Source organism: Nematocida ausubeli, assembly GCF_000738915.1.
Source record: "Nematocida ausubeli strain ERTm6 chromosome Unknown supercont2.4, whole genome shotgun sequence".
Classification (NCBI taxonomy): Eukaryota; Fungi; Microsporidia; genus Nematocida; species Nematocida ausubeli.
The window spans coordinates 448,347-474,583 of record NW_026515637.1 but is presented as its reverse complement, the minus strand read 5'-3'; the positions used below and the strand labels follow the sequence as shown (position 1 = coordinate 474,583).

Sequence of the window (26,237 nt, the reverse complement as noted above, 5' to 3'; positions counted from 1 at the left end):
TTTCTTTTTTTTGCAAAAATCCCAAATAAAGTTATAGCAATAGAAAAGACTTTTCATGTAAAGAGGCCTGGTGTATAAGCATAATTTTGGTTGTTGGCTTTTTCTGCCTTTTGGGTGAAACCCTCTTTCTGGGCAAGCAATGTAGATTAGTGTTGTATATTGACTTATGGGGATTTTAGCTGTTAACCAAGATTCTACAAGAAGCTCTACTTGTTTATGCGTTGAGTTTGTAGTAATCATACTTCGGGTTATAATAATGTTTTCTCGATAATTACTCTATCTATTTTATACTACTATCTCCTCGCTGAAATGTTTTCTTCTTTTTAGCATGTCACTAATAAAATTCTGGAAGAGACACAAAATTCAAGACAAACTCAGAGCAAGAGAATTTTTCATGAATATTCCTACCACAATAATAAAAGTTCTTCATTTAATGTTTAGAATACATTGGACTGATATTTCCAAAATCTGAATCTTCTGTCTTTGTATCATGTTAAATTGCATTTTGAACTTTCTGCTTTAATTTCTTCTATTTTTTATTCTGTTTTTTGTATTCTCTTCATGCAAAATCCTTTCACTATGCAAATTTATATTTAGCAGAAATATATCTTTTTTTCAGACAAGGCATAGGAAAATAGGAAAATCTGCAAATTTTAAAGAACCCATCAACAACAAGTAAAGGCATCTAGCATAACATTTATGCGTGCAATAAAACAGCCCGAAATCAATAAGATACGCGAATCCAGATATAACCAGAGAATGCGGCTTTAGCTTGCATAGAAAGTTAAAGATAGAAAATTAAAGATATAACCCAGAAAATAGAACATAATGAGAGTATTATTTGGAATATGACACTGATAAATATACCATAAGAGCAAATGGCTTTAAAAGCTTACAGTTTAGATACTCTAGTGGGCTCTTATATATTTTTTGCAGATGTCTTTCATCTATATAGTATACAGAATTAAAAGTAAATAGAAAGTTTATTTTCGAGCAGGAGAAGAAGTCTTACTCTATACACCTCCTGCTTGAGAAGGCCGCGTGTTGGTCTATTTTACTATCTCTAGTGCAGATGCCTTTGATCTGCCTAGCTTACACATCTGCAGCCTGTTGCAGAATCGTAGGGCGGTAATTGTTTCGTCAATTGATGACCCAGGGTCCACATTAATTATAAAGGCAGTTTTAGCGCCTGCTCCGAGGGTGCTTTTCAGCAAAGACGTGAGCGTTGAGTTTCGATATGGGATATGAGCTGTGTTGTTGGAGATAGCATGCACCACATCGCCAAGAGCTGTTAGACTTTTGTTGATCTCAACAGCCTCCTTCATTCGCTCACCCTCCGCCTTTGAGTGGTTTAGCCTCTCTGACCCAGCCAGATCAACAATGCACAGACTCCCATCAATGTACTCTACACGAGAGTTTACCTCTCTCTGCAGATGCACACTAATTCTGAGTATTAAATGGCTTCTGCTGCTCCTCTGATTGCACGCAGTGCTGCTGATCCTTCTGTCGCTAGAGACTTTCTTAAAGACCTCCTCAATTTTATCTATTCCCTGCTGCTCCACAGACTTTATCACTTTGTCATTGTACAGTTCAACCCCGGAGACTTTAACTATGTGCGTGTACCCAAGCAGCTCCATTCTTTCCAGCTCCATTCTGAGAACATCAGTGCTTCTATAGACTACTCCTTTTCCAGCGCATGGCTCGCACATACACTGCGCAGTAAACCCAGCGTAGGCCACGCACGAAGAGCGGCTCCTACGGCTGCTTTCTGCAGTGACGCACTCTGCATCAGAAGCCCCTTCCATGGTGTATGTTTTGCCGCTTCCAGTGGGGCCATATGCCAGAATGCTTACCTTAAACCCCTTTGTAACAGAATGCACAAGATCTTCAATCTCAGAGAACACTTCTTTCTGTGTGGTCTTTGGAGGGAGCACTCGGGTGCACTGGCTAGCAAATGACCTCTGCGGAACTTCAATTGTGTCTTCAGTAAACAAAACCTGCTCCTTTGAGGAAAATGGTTTGATTCGGGTCACAACTCTAATTGCACCCTTCAGCTCCAGTATGTCAACAAGCTGCGCCTTTATCTTTGCCTCAGCCCATTCTTTGTACCGCCCATGCTCTTTCTTTGCCTTTTCCAGTTGCTGCTTTAATTCCTCAATTTCATGCTGTGCTGCGTTGTTGCTTGCTAGGATGTTTTCTGCAGTGCTTTTTGCCCCTAGAGCATTTTCATTTATATTTTCATTTCTTCGTAAATTGCAGCGCAAGTTTTCTCTTTCTTTTTCCCATGCAAGTGCTCTTTCCTTAAGAACACGGACCTCGTTACGAAGCATTTCTATCTCCTGGTTGGTGTCTTTCTTCAGAATTTCAGAGACGTTGTTCCTTATTGCGTATTTTAAGTTGGAGGTGTTCTCTTCCATGTTTGACAGAATGTTCGAGAGTCTGTCTGTGTTGAATGCCATGCAGGATGTGTCGATAAAAATAAAGCAGAATAAAAAGACACAGGCGACGGGACTCGAACCCGCAATCTTCTGATCCGAAGTCAGACGCGTTACCATTACGCCACGCCTGTTAATTATCATACGGCCCCAGCTGTCAACATTAAATAGGATGTGTCCATCAAATAGCTTGCGCACGGGCTGCGCACTATTATATGCAAATGGGTAAAAATATAAAATATGCAGTATGCGGATGCATGCAATGGCAAGAGTGCAGTATTCTGGCCAATTACTGAGCATGCATCTATTCAATAGGCTTTATGCATTAAGAAGGCTTTTTTATTATAACCCAAAATACTCTAAATTTAAAATAAATTATGTAGTTCTTTATGCATTCCTTCAGAGTACTGTCCTGGGGTGTTTTATAAAATTTAAATTTCTTAAGAAGCACCAGAAATTAGAGCTAGTAAATTATTTGCTGCCAAGAATTTATTTATTCCTTCAAACCTCTACAAAATGGGTGCTTAGCATTTCTGTAGCTCAAATTTTAATTTCTCACTTCCATGCAAAAATAGTTGAGCTCCCATACTACATCAGTATAAAAGTAAGACTTAAAATTTAAAAAAGAGATTTGCTTCTTACTGCCTTGCGTTATAGAATTACTTAGTAACTTCTTCTGGGGATGCTACTTTTGGCTGTGTGATATGCCAAATTTAAGAATTTAAATTAATAGTTTCCATTAAGAAATTTTTAATATAAAAATGCAATTAAGCACAAAAATAACATTAAAATAAACAATTTTTACAAATTTTTAAATGAAGATAAAAACAAAAAGAGAGAAACAGATTATAAAAATAGTAATATTATGGATTGTGTGCTGTGGAAGGACAGACAGCAGCCCCTTTGCAGAGTTTTGGAGAAACGCGAATGATTACAGCAGTAAGACAATATGCGATTTTGAGAACCTTGCTAAAAACACAAATGGAAACAGCAATGCATATGTATTGGATGTGAATATGTGGGATCATGTAGAGAAGTATCTGGATTGCCCGAATGAAAATCCTGCGTATAGAATACACCCAAATATATTTATTACGGTAAGCATGGAAGATGATAAAGAGGTGAATGTAGGCCCATTGCAGCTAGAAAAAGTTATTAGAAAAATAATGGTGCAGAGAGCAAAAGCAGTGCACTTTTATAAATTGACACTTGGAGCGGACAAGGAAGGCGTGCGCTCGTATGCATATGATACTCTATACAAGAAAATAACAAAAAGCCTGAATGATGAGGCCAAAGAAGAAGAAGAGGCAATTAGAGAATGGAGAAATCTTATGATGGTAAGAAAATTGTATGCAGATAGACTTAATGCAAAGACTGAGCAATTCAAGAGACTTTTAGTATGTGACTATAAATGTCGAAGTGACAGAGAGGTATCCAAGGTTGACAAAAAGTATAATGATTTGTATGCTACGAAGGCATGGAGCATTGTAATACAGAATAAGAAATTGCTCCCAAAAACAAACCAAATATTCTCAAAGAGTGTGGAGGAGGCAAGAAATATATTAAGGATTGAACATATTGCTAAAGAGAAAGAAAAAAGGCAGAAAAGAAGAGAGGAAACACCGCTGCTCAAGAGGTTGTTCATATATATGTGCAAGAAAAGACTAAAGAATAAAGATTCGAATGCAGAACAGCCTGCTGAGAGCGAGAACAATATTTATTGGACACCAGTTCCAGTAAACAACAGAAGTATGCTAATAGAAGTAGAAAATGAAAATGAAAAAATAAGTAAAGTTGGTAATCTTGAGAGACCAGAAGGGGATATATTATCTAGGGTGTTTATGAAGTCAGTGGTCCATGAAAAGACACTTGATAACATAGGACCACATGAGGAGCCGCTTTTGATAAGAAATGTCTCCGATGGCGAAACCATGGGAAATGATATGAATATGCTATATAATGCCAAAGAGGGTTGCTTGCACCATACATGCATAGATATAGTTGACAGAGCATATGGACAAATGTTAGAAAATAATTCGTGTATGTCTAAGATAGTAGAAAAAATGAGAGAATTGGATGCGGATAGTAGAGTGGTCAAGCTAATACTTCGTACATTTTATCAAGATATTAAGGATTTTGACAGAGTTTCGAAAGATATTCGGGTTATTATTGCTGCACTTAATCCAATACTTACTTCTGAGCGTATGGCAGGCTTTAAAAAATGTAAACTTTTTAAGCTAATTGAGGATCTAATAGTGCTGGAAGTGAAGCATAACCAGTATATGGTGCAGATTCTAGAAAGAGTTAAGTATGTAAGTTCTACCCAGAGTGAAGAGTTGGAAAATGAAATAACCCAAATATTTGAGCCACTCTATGCTGTAGTGGAAAAGATACATGCAAGAAGAATATCTAGTTATTCTGATGCAAAGCAGAAAACTAGTGTTAGTGTGCTAGATATACAAGGGTTGCCTATAGAACAAGAAGCGTCGCTGCCCAAAAAGGATATAACCCAAATTACTTTGTTCATGAAGATAGTGGTGGAATTAAAGAATGATTTTATGAGTATGTACCCAGAGTTTCACATAGATCACATCACCAATAAGAAAGATCCGATGGAGCCTAAAAGAAAAAAGTATTTGCCAATTATGTTTGACGATTCTTTTAGTCAGATACTTAGGCAAAAAGACATAAGTGGACAGATTCCCAGGCCCATTGCTCATATGGGCATTAAAATGCCTGAGTACGAGTCAGTCTACCTGCATACGGATTTTGTCTTTTGGAATTGCTCGGCCGAGGCAATTAGGCTTATTTGTAGTGTGCTGCAAGAATACTATACAACAGTAAATTGCATTAGTCTCAAATACTGCAAAGTAGGGCTTGATGGAAAAGAACTGAGCACTTTGGATATCCTCCACAGAACCAAAAAACTGTTTATTATATCAGATGAAATAGTTAATAATATGAGTAGCATCACAAATACATTCTTAAACCTAGAGGTGGTTGGTGTCAAGGATGGTGTTGTACCCCATGAAAAGCTACCAGGACCGTGGATGCCAGGTCATCTATACGTCAGGGACATTAAAACATACAAAAATATATCCTCTGCTAAAGAAATTATAATAGAGGAAGAAAGTGAAAATGTGCACGTTTCCTCAACAGATGAGGTGTTAGAAGAGAGCTTTTCAGGAATGCCTGATGGATTGGTGCAAGAGGGGAATATAAACCCAGATATGTACACTGAAATCCATTTTAACATATCAGAGATAGACTCCATTAATGAAGAAACTACCTCTTTACAAGAGACTGCCCCTTTACAAGAAACTGCAGACTATGAGGAGCTGCCAAATAGTGTGATTGAAAGCGTTCTTTCAACAATTCAGAAAGAATATCCAAAGAAGTTTGGCCATAATAGAAGCAAAGCTGTTTATAGTGAGATACTAAGTAATATTGCGAATTTGAAAAAAGCAGACGACTCTAGAAGAAACACCATAAAGAACAAAAGAAAAAATATTGAAAAATATGCCCTGGACAATTTAGATTCCAAACAAGCTTTAAAGTATCTAAATGACCTATTAAAGCTTTTAGTTGAAATAGTTACTGAATGGGGTGATGAATTTATCTGTTCCGATAGCAAGATAATGGATATGTACAAACTGCGTATGCAGGCATTGAGCTTGATTTACTCAAAGAAAAGCGCAATGAAGTACATGATTCTAGACTATAGCGCATTTAGAGAAAGTCTAAAAAAGATAAATATATGCAGGATTGGAAAGAACTACACGAAAATGCAAGTGGACATGGGCCCTGCTATAAAAAACCAAACTGATGAATGCAGCAAGAAGGAAGAGAAATGCATGGATGATTTAATGAATATCTTAAATAGCTGGATACACATCCATAAACTAAAGGCAGAGGTTAAAGTAGAGGTTTACAATTCGATTAAAGGCGGAATAGAGAAACTGCAACGCATAAAAAAGCGTGTAGATCTAAAAAAGAAAAAAATAACACCCTCTAGTGAAGAAGGTGATGTTTACCCAACATCTAGTGTACAAAAAGAAGCAGTCTTCATAGATTTCCAAGTTGAATTTATTGACTACCATTTGAAGGTTCTAAATATAGTGCATGATTATTACAGCAATGACCGCATAATTAGTCAATTGAAGTCTAGAAACCGAGATAATAGTTCGATTAAGGCTCGTGGTCTCACAATAGAGTTTTTGTTCCCAAGAGAGAAAGATATAACACAGGATTTCCTGCTCCAGCTCCATAATATGCTGGCATCTACTGTTAAGGAGAATTTGGATGAGTTACATTTGATTATTACAGTAAATGAAGTAGAAGACCCAGAAAACTACAAAGAATATCTAAAAGAAATAGCCACTTTCTTTGAGAATAATAATCAGTGCAGGGAAAAAGAATATTTCCCGAATATATACATGTTTATAAATGCAGTAGATATAGATTTGTGCTACCAAGTCATGCAGGGCAGCAGAATGGAAATTAAGAATGAAAGCATGGGTATAATAGAAAACGTGGCAAATAGCTTTTCAAAAATTAGAAAGCTGAAAGACCAGAGCTGGGCAGTGCCCAGAGTGATCATTCGGAATAGCACGCTTAGAAAGTATCTTTATGGGCGGCTAATTGCAGGAGAGGCAGACACGTACAAAGTAGACAAAAAGCCGAGCCTAAGGCAGATTTATATGAGGCTGCTTGCTCTGAATGGAGTAAAGCTTCCTCTGCAGGCTGTGCAGGAGGACCAGATTGAGGGTTCGTACAAGTGCACTGTATGCCAGGAAAAACTGTTAAACGACTCGTCTGAAATGTCCACCCAGCAGGTAGAGAATCTTAAAATTGCGCTGCAGAGGCTAAACAAGTACTTGCCGAACAGCCCCGAAAGACGGGCCTCTAAGAAACTAGCTGAAAAGAAGATAGACCAAGCAAAGGAGTACGCAGCAGTAGTAATTGATATCCAGAATGTTTTGCAAAGAATAGAGCAAAATGATTTCGTCAATATACTGAATCTGGCGAGGGAAATAGTAGAAAGTGAAGGTAGTAGTGCTATAGTAAAAAAGCTAAATCGCGAGTTAGAAGAAGAAACACCGGGAATTGATTCTTATAATAGAGCATTAAAACGAATTAGAGATAAAGAAAATAGGCTGTACTCCAGAAGAGAAAACTACACAATGAAGCTTTCAAATACCCAGGATTCATTAGACAGCGCAATGCTCAAGAACATAGAGCTTTCTGTTGATGAAAAGTGGGAAATAGCATGGCTTCTTTCTGATGTGCTGGATAGGAAGCACTTGAAGAACTGGCAGCATTACACTGAGGAGCAAGTAAACTACATTCTACGAGAGAAGGCATTGGTACATGTGAAGGAGGTGCTCAGCTGTCATGATATGAATAGACAGCTGCCTAGCTTGGAGAGCTGGATTGGGGAGCTGCCTGACATAGGAAGCGATGTTGCGTTCTTTGCCGTACGAAAGCTGCTGCAGTTTATTGAAGAAGCAGAAAATGGAAGCGTGCTGTACCCATATAGCATTGATCAGAAGAATGCACTCTTTGCAGATGTGTTTGTACATCCGCTAAATAAGGTTGTGCAAGATGTTTTGAAGAACTGTCCAGAGGAAAGAGAAGCATGTATGCTCAGCATATCTTCAGTAGACACAGATAAAAGCAAGTACAGAATACTCATGATAAATCTATACATTAACTGGGTAAGCAACATTGTATCTGGGAAATACCCAATAGAGAATAGAAACACGGATATGTGCATTTTTGACATCCGCAAAAGCACGGAATCTGTGTACCCAGCAGTTATTATAGCAGTTATCAAATGGGCAGAAAAGCAGCATCTTAAGGATATACTGCGGCTTGCAGATAGTGAGAAGCTGATTGTGCCCTCTATTGATGACATAGACAAGAAAAATAAGGAATTTAAAAACCTGATTCCTGATATATTCACAAAAGAGCTGCTCAATTCAACAGACATGCTAGAGTATCCACTTAGTCTGTTGATGCCAAGAGTTAATAATTCTGAACAGCAGATAGAAAATGCAGTTTGCACAAACACCCCTGCCAATCGCACACGTCTGCCAATTATTTGTCACAACAGAATCAATCAGAAAGTGCTGGAAGCTGTATCTTCTGATGAGGTTTCTAGAAATCTTGGTTCTACACAGGCTAGTGTAGCTATTCAAGAAGATATCCCCATTTTAGAAGAAGAGGAGGCGGAATTACATGAACTCTATGAAGAACCCATGTCTATTGACAACCCAGTGAATACGATGTCCGAAGAGATGCTGAATATTCTAAAACAGCTAGAATCGTATCTAAATACTCCCACTCCAAAAATAGAAGATATATATGATAAAGGTGTTTATTACGAAATTGCTCCTGAATCCATACCCAGACATCTAACTGCTATAGATATGCTAATGAAGAGAATTATCAGGACATTTGAGAATGTGCAATCGTATGAAGATATTATTGCAAAAAGGATGCAACTTGAATATATCGATCTCATATACTATAACAACAGAGCTATAGAGCTTTTGCATAAGATGTACGATGCTATTAAAAACAATGATTCTAAAGCACTGAATGAGTGCATCCTTGGAAACTACAAGGAAATCTACCAAATAGACATTAACGTAAACACTCAAATATATAATCTGAAGATGCCCTTATACAAACTAATGAATACTTGCGTAAAGAAGCACAAGTTATCGAGGTTATACAAGAGGCTGCGGGATGAAAAGATAGTCTTTAAACTTGCAAAGACACTGCAAGAAGGGAGTGATAATGCATGGAAAATAGCCTGCGAGAAAGTGCTTAATAAAAAGCAGGCACAAAAGAAAGAAAAGCCTGCTGAGAGCCCACAGGAGGATCCTTGTACTACTTCGAAAAAGACATATACATTATACAGAAATTCACTGAATGAAAAAGACACAGAAAAATGGATGGAAAATTGTCATGGGGAAGTGCAAGACATTATCGATAATATTCTTGAGAAGGATATTGCAGATGGAGGGCTTCAAAGCACATCAGGATTTGGAGAGAAGAAAATAGGCAAGGATAGGGAGAAAACCTCGCATGGAACAAAGCTGCTTGTTATTCTTCCATGCAGCCATATTTTCTGCTATATGTGTGCAGTGCATGGCCAAACCAATATGACAATGGCTATGCATAATAACGATGTAATACATAATACTCGTAGATATCCATCTCTAAAGAAGAATGCTGCCTGCCCACTCTGCAAGGTAACTACAAAATATCCACAGCACATGGCTATACTAGAGGATGACTATGACCTAGCAGTAAAAAATAAGCAGAAGTATGTACTCTGGAATGGAGTGCACAAATATACTGGCCACATGCCTGTAGAGGAAATGGATGAAGAGACGCTCAGATCTAAAAAAGTCGAGTATATGATTCGTAAACGAATGTTTGTCTATGTGGACGGAAGGCAGCTCTCAGAGAACAGTAAAAAGAGAAAAGACATTGCATCTCAAAAAATCAAAATCGAGATCTTCCTATACAATAGACCGGCTGCTACTAAATCAAACTTAAATTTCAACTATGATGATTATCCATTGGAAATCAGCACAGATAGAAGCAATAGAGATCAGGAGGCTCTTATGCAGTTGCTGGATAAAGAAATAGAAGATGAGCAGGAAGTGCCACCCTTTGATCCTAGCAGTAAATATGCACGCAATGAATGGTTTAAACTTTTAGTTTCCAGGTTCAAGTGGAAGGGGAGAGAAAAGAATGACTTGGTTTTAATAGAGATACCAACATACAGCAATATTCCACCAGTTGAAGTTATACCATATAACCTCAAAAAACCAGAATATGCCATAGAAGATGGAATAGTTCCAAAAGTGGCGCCTTTAAAGGAAAATGGAAGCTCAAAGATTCCCTCGCTTATTACCTTGTTAATGGAAAGATCGCGAGAAGATACTAATGAAGAGAGCTGTGAAATAAGTAGTAGTTATAGTTATGGGGGCCAAGAAAGCTCCTGTGACTCAGAACACGAGAGAAGAAAGGAGGAGGAGGAAAAAGCATACGAAGATAAGCAGGCGCTCATCTTTAAAAATCTGCGCTTTGAAGACTGCAGCACGGACTCACTAATAGGCCCAGATGAAGAAGTGAAAGAGTACTTGCATATCCTGGGAAGTACACAAAGTGAGAAAATTCAGACAGATAAAGAAAGCGAGAGGAATTCTGCCCTAAATGAAGAGAAGAAACCGCATGTATTGGATGATATACTTCTGTACACGCTGGGAGAGTACGTACAGAGAAAATATAATAATTCATTTGTTGAACTAGAAGAATTATATATGAGCATAGCAGAAACACTTGCTAAGATATCTTACATAATGCATGATATTACAATTTTTGACATTTTCAGTGCATGCAATTCAAATGATAAAGAGGGCCAAGCGCTTAGTGAAAGAAACAAAAAAATAGAAGAATTCCTAAATGGTCAGATAAGTTTCCTTAAAAGACAGAATAACTTTTACTTGTTTTACTCTCTATTCAATTGCCCTCGACCTAATGTGGATTACACAGAGATAAACAAGAAGATTGGTTTGGACAAATACAGGAGTGAAAAGCACGAAGCAAGTTTAAAGAAACATAAATATTTAAATTTGCACAGAAATAGTATAGTAGAGAAAATCAAGGAAATCAAGAAAATCAAGGAAATCAAGAAAATCAAGAAAATCAAGAAAATCAAGGAAAAATTAGGAGAAAACAATCTAGATGTGAATGAAATTCTATTTTCAGATGCTTTCATTTATGAAGATAATATAGATGATGTTTATAAAACTAACCCGCCCAGTTTATGGTCAAAAGTAGTCGTAATGTCTAAGCACAGCGACAAAGTAGCATCAGACAAAGTCATATTATCAGACAGCGGAGAAAAAAATAGAAATATTGAATTGTTAGTAATAGATGATAGCAATCTTATAAATATGAATGAAGACAGGATAGAATTACTTAAACGTAACATTAATATCTACCATTTCACAAATTCTTCTATCCCAAGAATATTCAAATCTTCTAATATATTTGAAAGTCACGTTTTAAATAGAATGCTTTGTCTTCTAACCCGTTTGGGTAATCCCAACACTAAAGAAGAACACACAGATCCAAACATGTCAAATGTAGAGGAGAACACTAGCCTCATAACGCTATTAGAATCTAATATGAGTGATGAAGATATAACCAAAATCTTTCAAATATTGAATGAAACTAAACAAGATGCAGATATTGGCAAACATCTGAATTTGCAAATTAGAGCGATAATAACATCTAATGCAAGAAGCAAATTGGTTTTATATGGACGTAATCTTGTAAGATTTGTCAATAATGAATGTTTGCTGGAGATAAATACCCTCAAAAGATATACTGGTATAGCGAAAAAGGCGCTTGAAGAGATCAAAGATACTAATATGGTTTCCGAAAAAACTAAGAGAGAATACCGCACTGTATTTTCTTTACTTGAAAAGCAAACATGCATTCTAGAAGACAAAGATTTTTCTTCTTCGCTGGAAAATTTTAAATCAGTAATGCATCTTATAGATGTTGCAACTAGTCGGATAAAAGAGCTTGAAGATGATTGGAATGATATAATTACATCGACCCCTCTCTGGATTAGGAAAGATGTGAAAACATACATACTAAAGACGCGCTAACTATTTGATTGAATCATCCAGAACATGTAGTATAAAAATAGTAAGCATATCCTGCCCTGCTATAATTGACTCTTGTTCTTTCTTTTGCACGATTTTAACAAGAATGCACTAATGCATTTTTGCCCAAATCCAGCAGCTTTAACAAATCTGCACCCACCCGCATTCAGCCCTATATGACTGCACAGAGCTAGGCCTAGTTCTGCAGAAATACTTATATTTAATTTGTTTACCATAGAGTAGTTTAAGTGCACTTCAATGCATTTTAAATAATCTATTCAACAGTATATGTAAGTACATGTCTTTCTATGAGTATGTTTATCCTATTCATGCAATCTACTGCTAGCATGCTAACTACTGATATATTTACGAATAAATCAATATTAAAAATGTTTCTACCATAAGCACACGCTTTATTGTACCTTTCACTGCCTTAAGTCTGCTATATGCACATGTAGTGCTATAAATACACCACTACTTGCAGTTCAATACGGCTGGAATAATCGACAATGGATACAAAATAAATAGGATTTATTTCTTTGGAGCTAACTTGTACTAAGCAAGCCAGCAGATCTACTATGCAAACAACTACATATAATCGAAATATCCCAAAAAGAAAATAATGCATTCTATGCAGACTTTTCTATTAATAATTGCACTATCCAAACAATATATTCACTGCATTCCTGAAGAGCCTATCCAGAGATGACTCAGGAGGCGGCGAAGCTATATTGCGCATAGCATCATAATACGAAACTCTCTTTTCTTTAAAAAGAGAAAATGCAACTTCTTTTCCTCCCATAATTATTGGAAGCACCTCAAGCAGGCCGTATTCTACCTGCACGACAAATGTGAGAGCCAGCCCAGTGGCTACACTAAGGCATGTTATCCCCAGGACAGAAATATCTGCAGCAATCCACTTATCACTTTTTAGCTGCGTAGGCATCTTCTCGTATGCACATCCTATATAGAAAAATATGCTTGAGAACATTCCAATGTTGCACCCCATAAAAATGCCGAGTAACTCAGGGCTTCCAAGAACATACGAAAAAGGGACTAAAAACGAGGCTGTTATGCTTAGTACATAGCACATGTACTTCACTAAGTTAGATATACTGTACTTTCTTCCATACACATATCTTCTGACTTTTGTAAAATATGTTAATAAAATGCCCAGCACAGAGACTCCACCAAGTATACTGTACGCAACTTTAATTATTTGCAGATAGTCAGTTAGATCACTTGCCCTCCAAAAGATATCACAGAAGTACACAAGCATGGCGAGGCATATTCCAGAACTAATAATATTAAATGCAAGTATTACAGATTTTGTTTCAAGACCCACCCGAATCACTGCAGCCCTAAGAATACCGCACGTGCCAATTATTATTGGGAATATTGTAAAAAAAAGAGAGCCATCATTAATTAGTATGGCGGCTTGTGCACAGCACACACCAACTGCAGATACAATTGGAAACCACAGCCACTTACTTGCAGTTAGCCTATTCTGCAGGAAGTCATGCAGGGACTGCTTCTCTCTGCTCCCGGGAGCACCAATAATATCGAACACCTCTCGGTTCATTGCGGCTGATGGGTCTGCATTCATGCTAAGCCCCGTGAAGTGCACCTTGCAGCACGGATGCACATACTTTTCTATCAGAATGCTTGCCTCGTTAAGAAGACACGGGTCAATGATCATGTTTATCTCTTGTGCATTGCAAAAGTCGCACGCATCTTTGTATGTCATTTGATCTGTGCGGTATACTACGCTGTCTGCATCTTCGTACCCTATTTCAACTATGCACACATTTCTTCTTTCTTCCACATAGTCGTTTGACGAGTAAACCATTCGCATTGGAATGGTCTTTTCCTTCAGTATGTGTAGGAGTGGGTGCAGATCCATTAGCAGCCTGCTTTCTTTTGATGCATGGTTAGAGTCGTGCACGCTCATGCACTGGTGTATTCTGCTGTATATGCCTCCGCTGTATTTCCAGGAGTATGCATTCTTTTCTGTGTTTTCGTTGTCTGGAACTATAAGCTGCGCATCCGCATAGTATCCGTACTCTAGGAAAGAAGTATTCAGTTTATCCAATTTAGCGCATATTGCAAAAATATCCTCTTGGCTTGTTATGCTAGAAATAAACCCGTGCAGCTGGTAGAAAAGTACTTTTGTCCTCCAGTCTGACTCTGCTGCATTTCCTGAGCTTAGAATCAGATGAACATTCAAAATGTCATAGAAATGGTTTAAAAATTCATCCATGGTTAGCCAGCAGGGCTCTTTGTCGTTGTACAGTCTGTACATAATTGCTAAAACATCATCCAGCCTATCATCATCCAAGATTTCGTCCATCTGCAAAAGAGACAGAAATCCTCTGTCCATGGCCATGCATAGTCTATTCTCACTCCATACGTCTGTTTTGTAGCTTCTTATGATATCTATAAAGTTCTTTGTTTTTCGTCTGTAATCTACTTTCGCACAGGAGTAGTTGTATATTAGCAGGCTTCTTAGTTTTTTCTCTATCTCAGGCAAGGCTGCATCTATCTCCTTAACTGACTTGCCGTAGAATATATCCACAACTTCATTCAGCAAGAAAGCCTTGCTTCTTTGAAGAGAGAGCAAGTGCCTGTTCTTGTAGAGCAGATGGTGCTGTTTCGTTAATTTTCTGGGAACTTTTCTTTTTGGTGGTTTCTGATCATATTTCTGGCTGAATACCCTCTCTTTCAGCTTTTCTGTATGTTCTCTAACTATTCTTAGAAGGTTTTCTGCAGTTCTGACTTTTACCATTTTCTCCTCAAGAAGCTTGTTCTTTTCATCCATTTCTTCGTTGAGCAAGTCTCTAATAGTCTGCACCTCTTGGTAGACTTCTTCTATTCTTCTGGCGTCTGAGTAAGCAGTTCCATGGGAAGGAGCCTCAGAAGCAAGTGCACCCGATCCTTCCCTAGCAATTATTCCTGCGTACCATGTTTCTATGGTTTTTCTTTTTTTCTGCTCTTCTTCTATATCTGAAATGACTTTTGCTAGTTCCTGCAGCTTATTTATGTGCTGTGTGATTCGGGTGTCATTTTGGGTCATTTTTTCCTTTAGGTCCTGAAGGCCACTTGATACAGTGATTATCCTTTTATTTTTACGCGGCATGTCAATGTCTTCTCTGTGCTTTGCAAGTTTTCCATTCACTGCGAGCATCTTCATTCTGTTACGCTCAAGCTGTTTGGATATTTGGTCAATGTCTGTTCGTGCTATAACTTCATCGCTTATGTAGCCGTGCACTATAGTACTGCGGTCTTCTGGGCCTGCATAGTCAAGCACCTGCTGTGCAGATAGCACTGTAGATATACCAAGTACAAACATTATCTTCATACGCATGCGCATTTTCTGTACCAGAAAAGACTCTACTTAAATAGTCTTATCCGCTAATTAGAATATTAATTTACCGAATACTAAATATATATACCCAAATTCAGCCTGATATCAGTATCTGTTTAAAGCCCTTTATAATTTTGCAATTACGTGGTTTAAATCGTGAAACCACTCTTTTTCAAACTGCTATTTTTATAATGAGTTTATTTTGATGTTTGTCGTAGAGGATTTTTATGAAAATATGTTTGAACCCGAAAAACAGCTTAATAGAGAGACCAATCACACATTAATGGAGAAGTTAATTAAATGCAAATATGCACGTATATGAGTGCAAGTGGGTGATTTGCTTTTTATTCTAAATTTCCCTGTATTTATGTGTAACTTTAGTGTATAATAATCTGTAAGTTACAATGTTGTCTTCTGTGAATTCAAGATGCATTAATCCAAAATGAAATAACTCTCAAGTGCACCTGACTAGCATATGGTAATTTGCAGAAAGAATCTCTTTAAAATAAAAAAGAATAGAATAAGTCCTATAAAAAGTGCAGTTAAGAAAGCTACATTCCTTAATGTATCCTAAGCACATCCATTGCGCATACCAATAGAATAACTCGCTTTCTGTGTGCTGCATACAAGATATCTGATAAAACCCAAGAAAAGTGATTTTTGCTGTTTTATTAACTAGAATTACTGTAGGTAGTAGAACTTGTCTGTTTCAGCTGGAGCAGAGCCATCTTTGTGCTCTGGCCCGGATGCAGCAAACTCATCCTGCTTGTAGCCTGGTGAGTCTGTTTGTGTAAAGTTGACCAGTGAAATGCCAGAATGTGACTCCTCTGCAATTAGGGTTTTCCAATGCTCGTAGGTCTCTTTGATAATTTCAATGGCCTCCTGTGCAGTGTAGTACTTCTCGTCATTTGCAAACTCGTTCTTGCTTCCTGAGTTTCCTTCTTTGTCTGCTACTTTGTAGTTCCTGAACCACTCTCTTGTCTGGTCAAGCAGGCCTGGCTTATACTTGTCAACATCCTCTAATGAGCTGATCTTTCCAAACATCTCATCTTCTGTGTTTATAACCAGGATCTTCCAGTCGCACTCACCCCCATCTATCATGGCAATGGCTCCTAGTACTTTTGCTTTGTAGACCTCGCCAGAGCCAATAATCCTGTCTCCTATCTCAATAGCATCAATTGGGTCATTGTCTCCTTTGATTCCGGTTCTGCTGTCTGGCACCTCTGTGCTCTCCCATGTCTGTGGGATTGCACCGTAGTTCCAGATGTACCCCTTCATTGGATACATGTTCTTCACAAACCTGACATTTCCATTCTTTACATCCTGCTTAATTGGGTTGCACTCGAGCTCCTTGTTTATCTCCTTCTTTGCATTGCTGAACCTGGGAATCTCATTGACAACATTCACCAGCTTAAACCCATCCTCTGACACAGGAATATCATGGAAGGGGGAAATTATCCTGTCCCCCTTCGTTATATATGTTGTGTGCTCTAAGGTATACTCTGCGCCAAACTTCCTTACTCCGTACATTTTACATAAAATAATTCAGATTTTTTATTTAACAGCAGTAGAAGAACTTAAAACCCTTCTGATACGATGTCTCCTTTTGGTGTTTTATGATGTAGTTGCCTATTTCCTCAAACGTTTCTTTGATGTTTTTTTGCGTAAGGGCGGAGCACTCTGAGAAATAGCTTGCCCCGATCTTCTGTGCAAGCTCCTTGCCTTCCTCTGTGCTTACATACTTCTCTGTCTGCGAGGGAGATGCATTGTCTCGTATATCTGACTTTAGACCAATTAAAAAGTACGGAACGTTCTTACAAAGATTCTGTATTTCTGTAAGCCACTTTTCCTCTATATTCCCAAGCCTGTCCTTCTTTTCAATAGAATAGCATATGATGATAAGATTTGCATTGCTGTATGAAAGAGGCCTCAGCGCGTCGTATTCGTCCTGACCTGACGTATCCCATAGAGTAAGCACGACTTCTCCTGCGGTTAGCTCTTCTTTCATGACAAAGTTATCAACGATTGTAGGAACATAATCTTCTGGAAATATGCCTGACTTATACACTTCCAGCATGCATGTTTTCCCACATGCTCCATCCCCGATTACTACAATCTTTGCTCTGTATGTATCCTTCTTATTTGCCATAAAATTTCTCCTGTTTTCTTGAATATACGGGAATCGAATTGACCCACCAATCAGATTTCTTGCCCCACAAAGAAATAAACAAGCGTGAACCAATTAGAAGGTCAAAATAAAGGCATAAAAGTATGCCACTTTATCTACGGGGCTGGCCTTGTGATTTGCAGATCTTCTACTTAAAGGAAAAAACGTACATACAATAATCAAACCTATTTCTAAGAATATGCAAATTATTTATTACAGTATAACCGCGCACTACTTCATTGGCAGCATGCAGGAAGGTTATTAGGAAATGCATCTGCCAAAAATATCTATGCACACCTCAGTCGCTTCAGGCAGGCATGCTACTATGCAGATACTAATGCGCCTTGTGCCCTTCAGAGAATAAGTATTTGAACAGTGCTATGGATTCTTGAGTCTCCGCTTCTGCCTGCAGATTACTCACTGCACCCTCTTAGAACAGCATATAACCCGAATAAATAATTGCATTAATTTGATCTTTTCTATAAAGAAATTTTATGCATAATCTTCTTACATTCCCTCTACACCATATATTTATACCTTTATTGTATTATTGGTGCCACTGAAAAAGACTATTTGGTCCTTTTTACTGCAGGCCCCTGGTAATGCGCCCTGGATTATATGCTCTTGTTATATAAACACTATTCTCTTGTCATCTCATGCATATTTCAATGTGAATACTGTTAGCTAAAAACTCTTATTTATTATGCCTTTTTAAGATTTAAACAGATTTGCTTCATATTTTCATAACTAAGGTCGTCATACTGGTTGATTTGCACAAGCTTAACAGCTGTTTTTAACCTTCCTATGAATTGCTGAAGGTGGAAGGAGTAAAGGAACTTTTCTTTTACATTAAAGCCATCTGGAATTAAGGTAAACAGAAACAAGACCGACCTAGGGCTTCCGTCCTGGTGGTGCGCCTCAAAGTCAAACAGCGCATAGCAGCACCCATACTCCTTCACCTGTGCCTTAAATAGCTCAAACTGCTCCTGCAGGTCATTCTCTTTTTTTAGAGTAAATTTATCTAAGGCTGTTGGGTTGCCTTTCAGCTCCTTTATCTCGTACTTAGATGTGTCTGCACCCTGGAATCTAAAGACCATGTATAATAGCTCCTTTGTTCTTACTCTTTCTATGTTCTCCAATACTGTGTTGAAATTCTCTCCTAGCTCTGCCATTTGTTTGTGAAAAGAAAAAAAGAGTGCTCCTAAATAGTTACAGAAAACAATTGGACTGCAATTTAAGATTTTGTTTCATCGTGTAATATACACTGGAATAGGATAAGACCTGGCTATTGTGCTAGTAACCAATGGTATGCTGTATATTCCCTCTTTTTCCTGCACACACATCCTTATAGAGCTAAGACTGCCTTACCATATCCCGAAAATCCTATACTTTATCTATTCCATAACTAATCTGCTGCTTCTCTTATATAGCTACTTAGTGCTCTATAACAAAAGGTTTTCAACCCGTGCTAAAATAGACCTAACAAATCTTCTTGCAAAAACCCACTCTAAGGGCACCTGCACTTCTTTTTCAAAATCCTGCAATATTTCATATGTATGCAGCCTGGCAGATGCTTTAATGCGTATACAATGAGTATAATGCATTTAAGTGCATAGATAAATTATTTCTTCTGGCTGCATAATTTCTACAGCATACGTGCCTATAGATATATTATATATTTATGTTATATGTGATCTAACAACCATTAAGGCTATTCTGTGGCTCTGATACAATTGTTGTGGCTTTAATTGTACCTACATTAAGTGCTAGATATTTATTCATTTAATGCATTCTCTGTGCCTGCGTCTTTATAAGCTTTATGGGCATATTGCATCTGCACGAAAAAAGAAAGAATTTTCTGCCCAAAAGATGCTTTGTGCTTTTTCTCATAATAAGACGCCTAAGACAAGTGCTTTATGCGCTGGTATTAACAGCACTTCTAATTTATGTAGTAGAATACTTAACAACCAAAATATCTTTAAAATTCATTCCTGTGCAAGCCTATGTTTTTGTAAATACTTCTAATATTCACTTTAGCTGTATTTAAGCACATATTCGCTAACATATGCTAAGATGTTCTAATTCTTTATTTATACTGTCAGATTGCCTCAGTCACATATATATGGCAATCTCCTAATACTTTAGTCTTTTAAGGCCAGAGCGTATGTAACTCTGCATTTCCTAGAATATGCATATATCTCTTATATTTGCATTCCTATTATATATTCCTGTTCCTTTTGCATTACTTAATAATATCTTCTAAGAGGTAGAATACATGTATCTGTTTCTTATACATTTTGTGCTAATTATAACCAGATATTTTAAGTGCTTCATCCATAAATAATCTTCTTTTGTTTTTCTGTTGTTTTTAGTGTATATGCACGTTCTCTCTTCTGTTTTTATTTATTTTACCCAAAAATATAAATACTCTACAAATGTACTCCATGCAATGCAGACTTTTATTTTTCAGAGCCCACCAGATATAAAAGAGAATATATTCCAAGACAAAATATCACCATGTATAATTCCTAAGTAGGAGTAAAATATGCAAAAGTGCTTTAAGTTAGAATCATATTACAACAGGCCCTGATTACAGCCAAGAAATTAGACAGCAAGCAGACCAAACAGTTACATAGTAAATGTATCACAAACACAAAGCTTATTTTCATACATAATTGTATCTAGTATATGCCAAACCCCTATATAAGTATCTTTGCATAATTATTTATAACTTAAGATATTCTTGGCATATGGCACTTTCCTTGAATATATTCATGCTTATTCCTGCCATTTATTTGCAAACTGCATGTGTCAATTTGGATGCGATGATTATTGCATTTTCTTGTTGAACACTGCAGTATATTCTAGTATGTAGCTTAAACTCGCAGTATCTATTGCTGTAGGAATACTATAATTAGTGTTCACACGCAATGATCAGAATATTTCCAAAATCGCTTTCATGCAGTCTTCAAATAAAGCATGAAAATACATGAGCATCCAAGAAGTGGTACATATACGCACTCCATGAAATAGGAAAATATTCCTGTAATCTGCCTCAAACAGTATCCGGATGGGAAATAATAGAAATTATAGGATAGTCTGCCCAAGCACTTCTAATAGATCTATTTATTTATATAAAAATACTTTAACAGGGTGACATCTGCATACTGAGGTGATGTGCATGATGCTTATTGCACTGCAAGTAGTGCAGAGTGAAGACTAACCAAACTTTCTCTTCTTTTTCATGGCATTTATCTTTTCCTGCTTGGTTTCCCTCTTCTTCTTTATGTGTATGCCTTGTTCACGAAGACTCTCTCTCATATTTATTTCACTTGTCTTCTCCCGAACTCGTTCTACTTTTTGGTGTCTGTATGGAGTGTTTCGTTTTTTTTCCTTTAGACCAACCTCCTTCAGAGAGTCTCTTAAGCACCGAATTGTTTCGCTCCCTCCTACTCTCTGGGCTGCATACTTTCTTAGCTCCGGAACTATTTCCTTTATTCTTTCATTTGTGTGCTTACTATTGGCAGTTCTATATATTCTTTCCATAAAAATATTTGCAAATGGATAAGTCTAATAACAGTGTGGCGGATCATTATAACAAGATAAAGAGCATTTCTCTGTGCAATAGAGAGGTTTCTCAGATTATTGGGGTCCGTGAGGTGAATAATTTCTTGAAGCAGAGGCTAATACAGAAATTTATCCAGCAAAACAGTGTTGTGCTAGATCTGGGCTGTGGAAAAGGAGGTGATTTATCCAAGCTAAAGCACTGCCCAGTCAGAACATATTATGGGTGCGACATTGCACAGGACTCATTAAAGGAGGCACTCAGCAGGTCAATTGGTCTGAAATTTAAAACGCATTTTTTAAATGCCAACTTTGCAAGTGATAAAATCACAATAGAAGAGAAGGCAGACCTGGTGATGTCCCAATTCAGTTTTCATTATGCATTCTCATCAGAGATATCAATGAAAAAGGCAGCAATGAATGTCTTCAATAATCTGAAAGAAGGAGGCGTATTCATACTAACCATCCCAGACACAAATGTAATTCTGCGCAGGTCAGAGCGCAATGCAGTGGATGGGTCATTCGGAAATAGGCTCTACAAGGTTGTTCCAAGTCCTTCTTTCTACACAGAAAAATCATTCGGAAGGGGCTACAAGTTCTACCTGCAGGAGGCTCTGACAGGATGTGAGGAATATCTTACTAACATGGAGTATTTAACTGAATTCTTCAAGAGTAAAGGCATGGTGAAGATATTTGACACCGACTTTTTGTCATTTATTAATACAGAAATGTTCGCAGATAAGGAGATGTATTCAAGAATGGTAAAACGAGTTCTAACACAGGAAGAACTCCCAATAATTGAGCTGTATAGAGCTATAGCATATAAAAAGAATTAAACCCGCAGTTGCTAAAATTTTATTAATTTTCTTTTTTTCCATCCCATGCGAGGATTATACTGTGGAGGATTACTTAAGAAGAGAGGCCACTTGAACAGAAAGGCAGACAGCAAGTACAAAGCAAGATTATTCGGAACAAACATTCTGAGTGACCCAATCGGTGGGGCACCTCAGGCAAAGGGAATTGTCTTGGAGAAGATTGGTCTTGGAGCAAAGCAGCCTAACTCTGCCGTAAGAAAGGCCGTCCGTATCCAGCTCATCAAGAACGGAAAGAAGATCACTGCATATGTCCCAAAGGACGGTATGCTTAACAGCATAGAGATCAACGATACCGTGACAGTAGAGGGATTCGGTAACAAGGGAAGATCCAAGGGAGATATTCCGGGAATCTCCTTCAAAGTCAGCAAGATTGGAGATGTGTCTTTACTCGCAATCTACCTAGGAAAGAAGGAAAAGTCTTCAAGATAATCAATAAAATACTATTTTAACAAGATCCTGCATAGATTCATGTCAGCCCATGACTGTTCACTTACGCACTGCCAAGTGCTTCTGTTTTGAATATCCAGAGCACTTTTACTGCGCACGAAATTGGAACAGACAAAAGTCCATAATCCACAGGATATGTATTGTTTTAGTGCACGCCCTTTGCTTGAGATATGTATGCGGGTGGGGATGTATTTACTTGCCTGCAGATTCTTATCAAGAGTGCCCTGGGATTAGTAATTTCTTAATTGGATCTGTGGTACTTTGCAGATTCTCCTTTAGTCATGTTTTTGTTCCTGAGTTGTCACAGTATGGTGTACCTGGGGTTTAGTGTGCTTGTTCTGCCTGATTATTTATTTCTTGCATATAAACAATGCACTCGCAGTCTTGCTTCATTTAGTTGTATACGGATGTTCTAACGTAAAGTAAATGCGTCTTATAGTAAACAGTAAAGAGTGAGTTTATTATTCATGTGCACTGGATGGGGTTGCTGCATCCTCTAAGGATCTGCGAATGGCCAGCTCTAGCTCTGGATCTATCTCCTCAATTGTCTCCCTAAGGGCAGCTGACACGCCCTCCATGAATGACTGGCTTGGCTCCACTGGAATACATGCAAAATCACTTGACTCTTCTATGGTGCCTTTGAGGACTGCGTAGTGATCTAAGGCCTCCCCAAATAAAACAACCCCCACAGACACATTGTTATTCAAGGTCTCTTCAATTGACTCAATTGTCAGCATAAGATTATCATCATCCAAGGGGCTTCCCATAAACAGAAGAACACTTTGCCTTGTGTTTGTCCTATACTTTAAGGCCATCCTGGAGATAAGAATTGCATTCCCGCCATGAATATCCTCATCTCTGTTAATTGAGTGCAGGTAGGAGTATATTGCATTTTTGTTTGTGGTGGGTGACACTATTTTAATTGTAGCACTCCTTCCCAGTGTCATGACACCAACTGTTGATTCGCTTGACTCGTTCAGCCTTTGCTCAGTTATGGTCTTAATTGCATCTATTTGCATCTGCAGTCTCTCCACGGTGTAGTCTTTGTTTATGCTGTACATGGAATTATCCACAATAACCATTAAGTCGCTCTTCATACAGTGCAAATAAAAGACAAATAAAAAGTGCATAACATTAGAAAAAAAGACCCCTCGCTGAAATGAAAAAGACAATTGAAAATCTTCTTCAGAAGTACAAGTCATTTGGGATTGAGAAAAAAAGAACAGAAGGCGTGCCCAGGTATTCAGATAAGTACAAAAAGGATACAGATGGAACCATTAATATTATAGGAGCCATATACAGCAGATCGCAGGAATACCCAAATGAATTAGTGGAGAGTGGATTTGGCCATGGGATAAAGTACAAAACAGCAGGTGCCTCAGAGGAGCACATATTTACAACAAACATAGACAGTGAGGTAGAAGAAAGTGAAGAGAGTGAGAACAAAGAGCCATCTGAGAATGATGAAATGGACAACGATTACATGGAGAACTATTATGATGACGATGACCAAGAGACAGATGATAATGATGAAGATGTTATGTAGAGGGGTTTATAAAGGCCTTTCAGGTAATATGAGTCTATGCATTGCCTTAAATTGGGTTTATCAGATTTGTCAATAGAGAGGGAAAATTAAATAATAAGAAGAGTAGTATACGCAGAGTATTTAAGGGAGCCTAACTGAAAATAAACAGAATTTAAGTACTTTTAATAACTTGGAATATATTTAAGTCTTAGCATACTTTATACTGTGCATCTTTGGATTATGCTTAGTTCAGTTTACATGCCAAGAATAAAATATATGCACTCTTACTGGATAGAATGAGAAGCATGAGAAGTATGAGAAGATTCAGATTATTCTACCTTAACCCGAAAATAGCTTAAGTCTACAGAAATACCAGAATTTCAAAATGAAATAACTCATAATATATCTGTTTAGGGATAATATAACCTGAACACTCAAACTATTTTTGGGCTATATGGGGTAATAAGCCAAGGAGCGCTGGTAATGGTATAAATACATGTCTACAATCCGTTATAACCCGATAATATCCCTAAAGTACAATTTGTAAACTATAAATATTCCATTTATTTTTTAAAAAAATTCATGTCGTACGCGCATAATACTCCAGTTCTCATCCTTAAGGAAGAAACCGACACCAGGTTTGGCAAAAACCAGATAATAAGGAATATAGAGATGTGTGAGAAAATAGCAGACATTCTTAAGACAACCCTAGGACCAAACGGGCTAGATAAGATGTTCTTTAATGAGAAAAGCATGCTAATAACAAATGATGGTGCCACAATAATGAAGAGTCTAGAGATAGTGGACCCAGCAGCACAGGTATTGCTGAATATATCCGAGGCGCAGGATAGAGACATAGGAGATGGCACTACAAGTGTGGTCTTATTTGCCTCAGCAATTCTTAAGAAGCTTAAGCCACTGATCAAGGAGAACACGAATATATGCTTGATAATAAATGAGCTAACCCGGATAGCCCAGCTGATCCCGTCAATCTCAAAGGATTTGCTTGCCAACTTCAGCCATGACTCCCTGCAGATGCTGGCAGAGACAAGCTTAAACTCAAAGATACTGAACAACCACAAGAGGCACTTTAGTAAGATAGTGCTGGAGACTTTGTCAACAGAAGACAAAAACATTTCGATAAAGAAAGTAAGCGGGGCCTCAATTGACAGCAGTTTTATCATAAATGGAGTGGCCTTTGAGAAGTGCTTCACATACGCAGGGTATGAACAGCAGCCAAAGAGGATTGCGAACCCAAAGATTGCTCTGCTGAAGATGGAGTTGGAATGGAAAAGTGAAATAGAGAATAGCGAGATGCGTATATCTGGGGCCTCAGAGTATTCCAAGGTGGTTTCAACTGAGTGGAAATTAATCACAGACAGATTGGACAAGATAATTGAATCTGGCGCAAATGTAGTTCTAAGTACGCTGTCAATTGGCGATTATGCAACGCAGTACTTCGCAAAGTATGGAATATTTTCAGCTGGAAGAGTGCCAGAGGATGAAATAGCCCGAATGACAAACTCCTTTGGAGGGCGTGTTCTCAGCACAGTCTCCTTAATAAGTGAGAAGACTTTGGGAAAGGCTGTATTGTTTGAAGAGAAGGAAATTGGACGCACCCGATACAATATATTCCATAACAGCAATAAGAACAGCAGCACAATCATTCTGCGGGGGCCAGGCATGGAAATATTAGCAGAGGTAGAGAGAAGTCTGAATGACTCAATGGCTGTCACCAGAAGAACCGCCCTAACTAAGGAAATCGTCCCAGGAGGAGGCGCATACGAGATGGAGGTAAGCAGAAGGCTAAGGCAGATGGCCAGTGACTCCAATAAGACAGAAAGATTCGTTATAAAGGCAGTTTCAGAGGCATTTGAAGTGATTCCCTTCCAACTAGCAAAGAACTTTGGGCACGATGCTATAAACACAGTGCAGGTCCTAAGGAAGGCGCATGAAGAGGGTCTGATTAATTATGGTGTATCTGAGGGAGGAGTAGAAGACTCTTTATCTGCATATGTTGTAGAGCCGTACGAAGTTAAAAGGCACATGGGAGTAGCTGCACTTATGGCAGCAGCAAGCATCCTTTCAATTGATGCCACAATCGTCTCTGGGAAACAGTAAACCCAGCCAGATGCGGTAAATTATTCTTTTTGTCGTTCTTT

General features: G+C 38.0%; 13 protein-coding genes and 1 non-coding gene across 14 annotated transcripts; 6 read left to right on the top strand and 8 right to left on the bottom strand.

The window, feature by feature from the left end:
• Positions 1 to 1,049: 1,049 nt before the first annotated feature.
• NESG_01821 (uncharacterized protein) lies at positions 1,050 to 2,459 on the bottom strand (the record flags this gene model as incomplete). The annotated part of the gene is made up of 1 exon (XM_053049439.1): positions 1,050 to 2,459. The coding sequence occupies one exon, from the start codon at positions 2,457 to 2,459 to the stop codon at positions 1,050 to 1,052; it is 1,410 nt and encodes a 469-aa protein (XP_052904389.1).
• A 38-nt stretch (positions 2,460 to 2,497) lies between these two features.
• NESG_01820 lies at positions 2,498 to 2,569 on the bottom strand. The gene has a single exon. It is a non-coding gene; the product is annotated as a tRNA-Arg (tRNA).
• A 128-nt stretch (positions 2,570 to 2,697) lies between these two features.
• NESG_01819 (uncharacterized protein) lies at positions 2,698 to 3,057 on the top strand (the record flags this gene model as incomplete). The annotated part of the gene is made up of 1 exon (XM_053049438.1): positions 2,698 to 3,057. The coding sequence occupies one exon, from the start codon at positions 2,698 to 2,700 to the stop codon at positions 3,055 to 3,057; it is 360 nt and encodes a 119-aa protein (XP_052904388.1).
• Positions 3,058 to 3,250: 193 nt separating this feature from the next.
• NESG_01818 (uncharacterized protein) lies at positions 3,251 to 12,136 on the top strand (the record flags this gene model as incomplete). The annotated part of the gene is made up of 1 exon (XM_053049437.1): positions 3,251 to 12,136. The coding sequence occupies one exon, from the start codon at positions 3,251 to 3,253 to the stop codon at positions 12,134 to 12,136; it is 8,886 nt and encodes a 2,961-aa protein (XP_052904387.1).
• A 655-nt stretch (positions 12,137 to 12,791) lies between these two features.
• NESG_01817 (uncharacterized protein) lies at positions 12,792 to 15,503 on the bottom strand (the record flags this gene model as incomplete). Its single annotated transcript, XM_053049436.1, has 1 exon — positions 12,792 to 15,503. One exon carries the CDS (start codon positions 15,501 to 15,503, stop codon positions 12,792 to 12,794), a length of 2,712 nt encoding a protein of 903 aa, XP_052904386.1.
• Positions 15,504 to 16,178: 675 nt separating this feature from the next.
• On the bottom strand, positions 16,179 to 17,027 carry NESG_01816 (uncharacterized protein; the record flags this gene model as incomplete). The annotated part of the gene is made up of 1 exon (XM_053049435.1): positions 16,179 to 17,027. One exon carries the CDS (start codon positions 17,025 to 17,027, stop codon positions 16,179 to 16,181), a length of 849 nt encoding a protein of 282 aa, XP_052904385.1.
• A 28-nt stretch (positions 17,028 to 17,055) lies between these two features.
• On the bottom strand, positions 17,056 to 17,739 carry NESG_01815 (uncharacterized protein; the record flags this gene model as incomplete). Its single annotated transcript, XM_053049434.1, has 1 exon — positions 17,056 to 17,739. One exon carries the CDS (start codon positions 17,737 to 17,739, stop codon positions 17,056 to 17,058), a length of 684 nt encoding a protein of 227 aa, XP_052904384.1.
• Positions 17,740 to 18,365: 626 nt separating this feature from the next.
• Positions 18,366 to 18,836, bottom strand: NESG_01814 (uncharacterized protein; the record flags this gene model as incomplete). The annotated part of the gene is made up of 1 exon (XM_053049433.1): positions 18,366 to 18,836. One exon carries the CDS (start codon positions 18,834 to 18,836, stop codon positions 18,366 to 18,368), a length of 471 nt encoding a protein of 156 aa, XP_052904383.1.
• Positions 18,837 to 20,883: 2,047 nt separating this feature from the next.
• On the bottom strand, positions 20,884 to 21,210 carry NESG_01813 (uncharacterized protein; the record flags this gene model as incomplete). The annotated part of the gene is made up of 1 exon (XM_053049432.1): positions 20,884 to 21,210. One exon carries the CDS (start codon positions 21,208 to 21,210, stop codon positions 20,884 to 20,886), a length of 327 nt encoding a protein of 108 aa, XP_052904382.1.
• A 14-nt stretch (positions 21,211 to 21,224) lies between these two features.
• On the top strand, positions 21,225 to 22,064 carry NESG_01812 (uncharacterized protein; the record flags this gene model as incomplete). Its single annotated transcript, XM_053049431.1, has 1 exon — positions 21,225 to 22,064. One exon carries the CDS (start codon positions 21,225 to 21,227, stop codon positions 22,062 to 22,064), a length of 840 nt encoding a protein of 279 aa, XP_052904381.1.
• Positions 22,065 to 22,109: 45 nt separating this feature from the next.
• NESG_01811 (40S ribosomal protein S23) lies at positions 22,110 to 22,532 on the top strand (the record flags this gene model as incomplete). The annotated part of the gene is made up of 1 exon (XM_053049430.1): positions 22,110 to 22,532. The coding sequence occupies one exon, from the start codon at positions 22,110 to 22,112 to the stop codon at positions 22,530 to 22,532; it is 423 nt and encodes a 140-aa protein (XP_052904380.1).
• Positions 22,533 to 23,011: 479 nt separating this feature from the next.
• On the bottom strand, positions 23,012 to 23,647 carry NESG_01810 (uncharacterized protein; the record flags this gene model as incomplete). Its single annotated transcript, XM_053049429.1, has 1 exon — positions 23,012 to 23,647. The coding sequence occupies one exon, from the start codon at positions 23,645 to 23,647 to the stop codon at positions 23,012 to 23,014; it is 636 nt and encodes a 211-aa protein (XP_052904379.1).
• A 62-nt stretch (positions 23,648 to 23,709) lies between these two features.
• Positions 23,710 to 24,096, top strand: NESG_01809 (uncharacterized protein; the record flags this gene model as incomplete). The annotated part of the gene is made up of 1 exon (XM_053049428.1): positions 23,710 to 24,096. One exon carries the CDS (start codon positions 23,710 to 23,712, stop codon positions 24,094 to 24,096), a length of 387 nt encoding a protein of 128 aa, XP_052904378.1.
• A 561-nt stretch (positions 24,097 to 24,657) lies between these two features.
• On the top strand, positions 24,658 to 26,196 carry NESG_01808 (uncharacterized protein; the record flags this gene model as incomplete). Its single annotated transcript, XM_053049427.1, has 1 exon — positions 24,658 to 26,196. The coding sequence occupies one exon, from the start codon at positions 24,658 to 24,660 to the stop codon at positions 26,194 to 26,196; it is 1,539 nt and encodes a 512-aa protein (XP_052904377.1).
• Between the last annotated feature and the right edge of the window lie 41 nt (positions 26,197 to 26,237).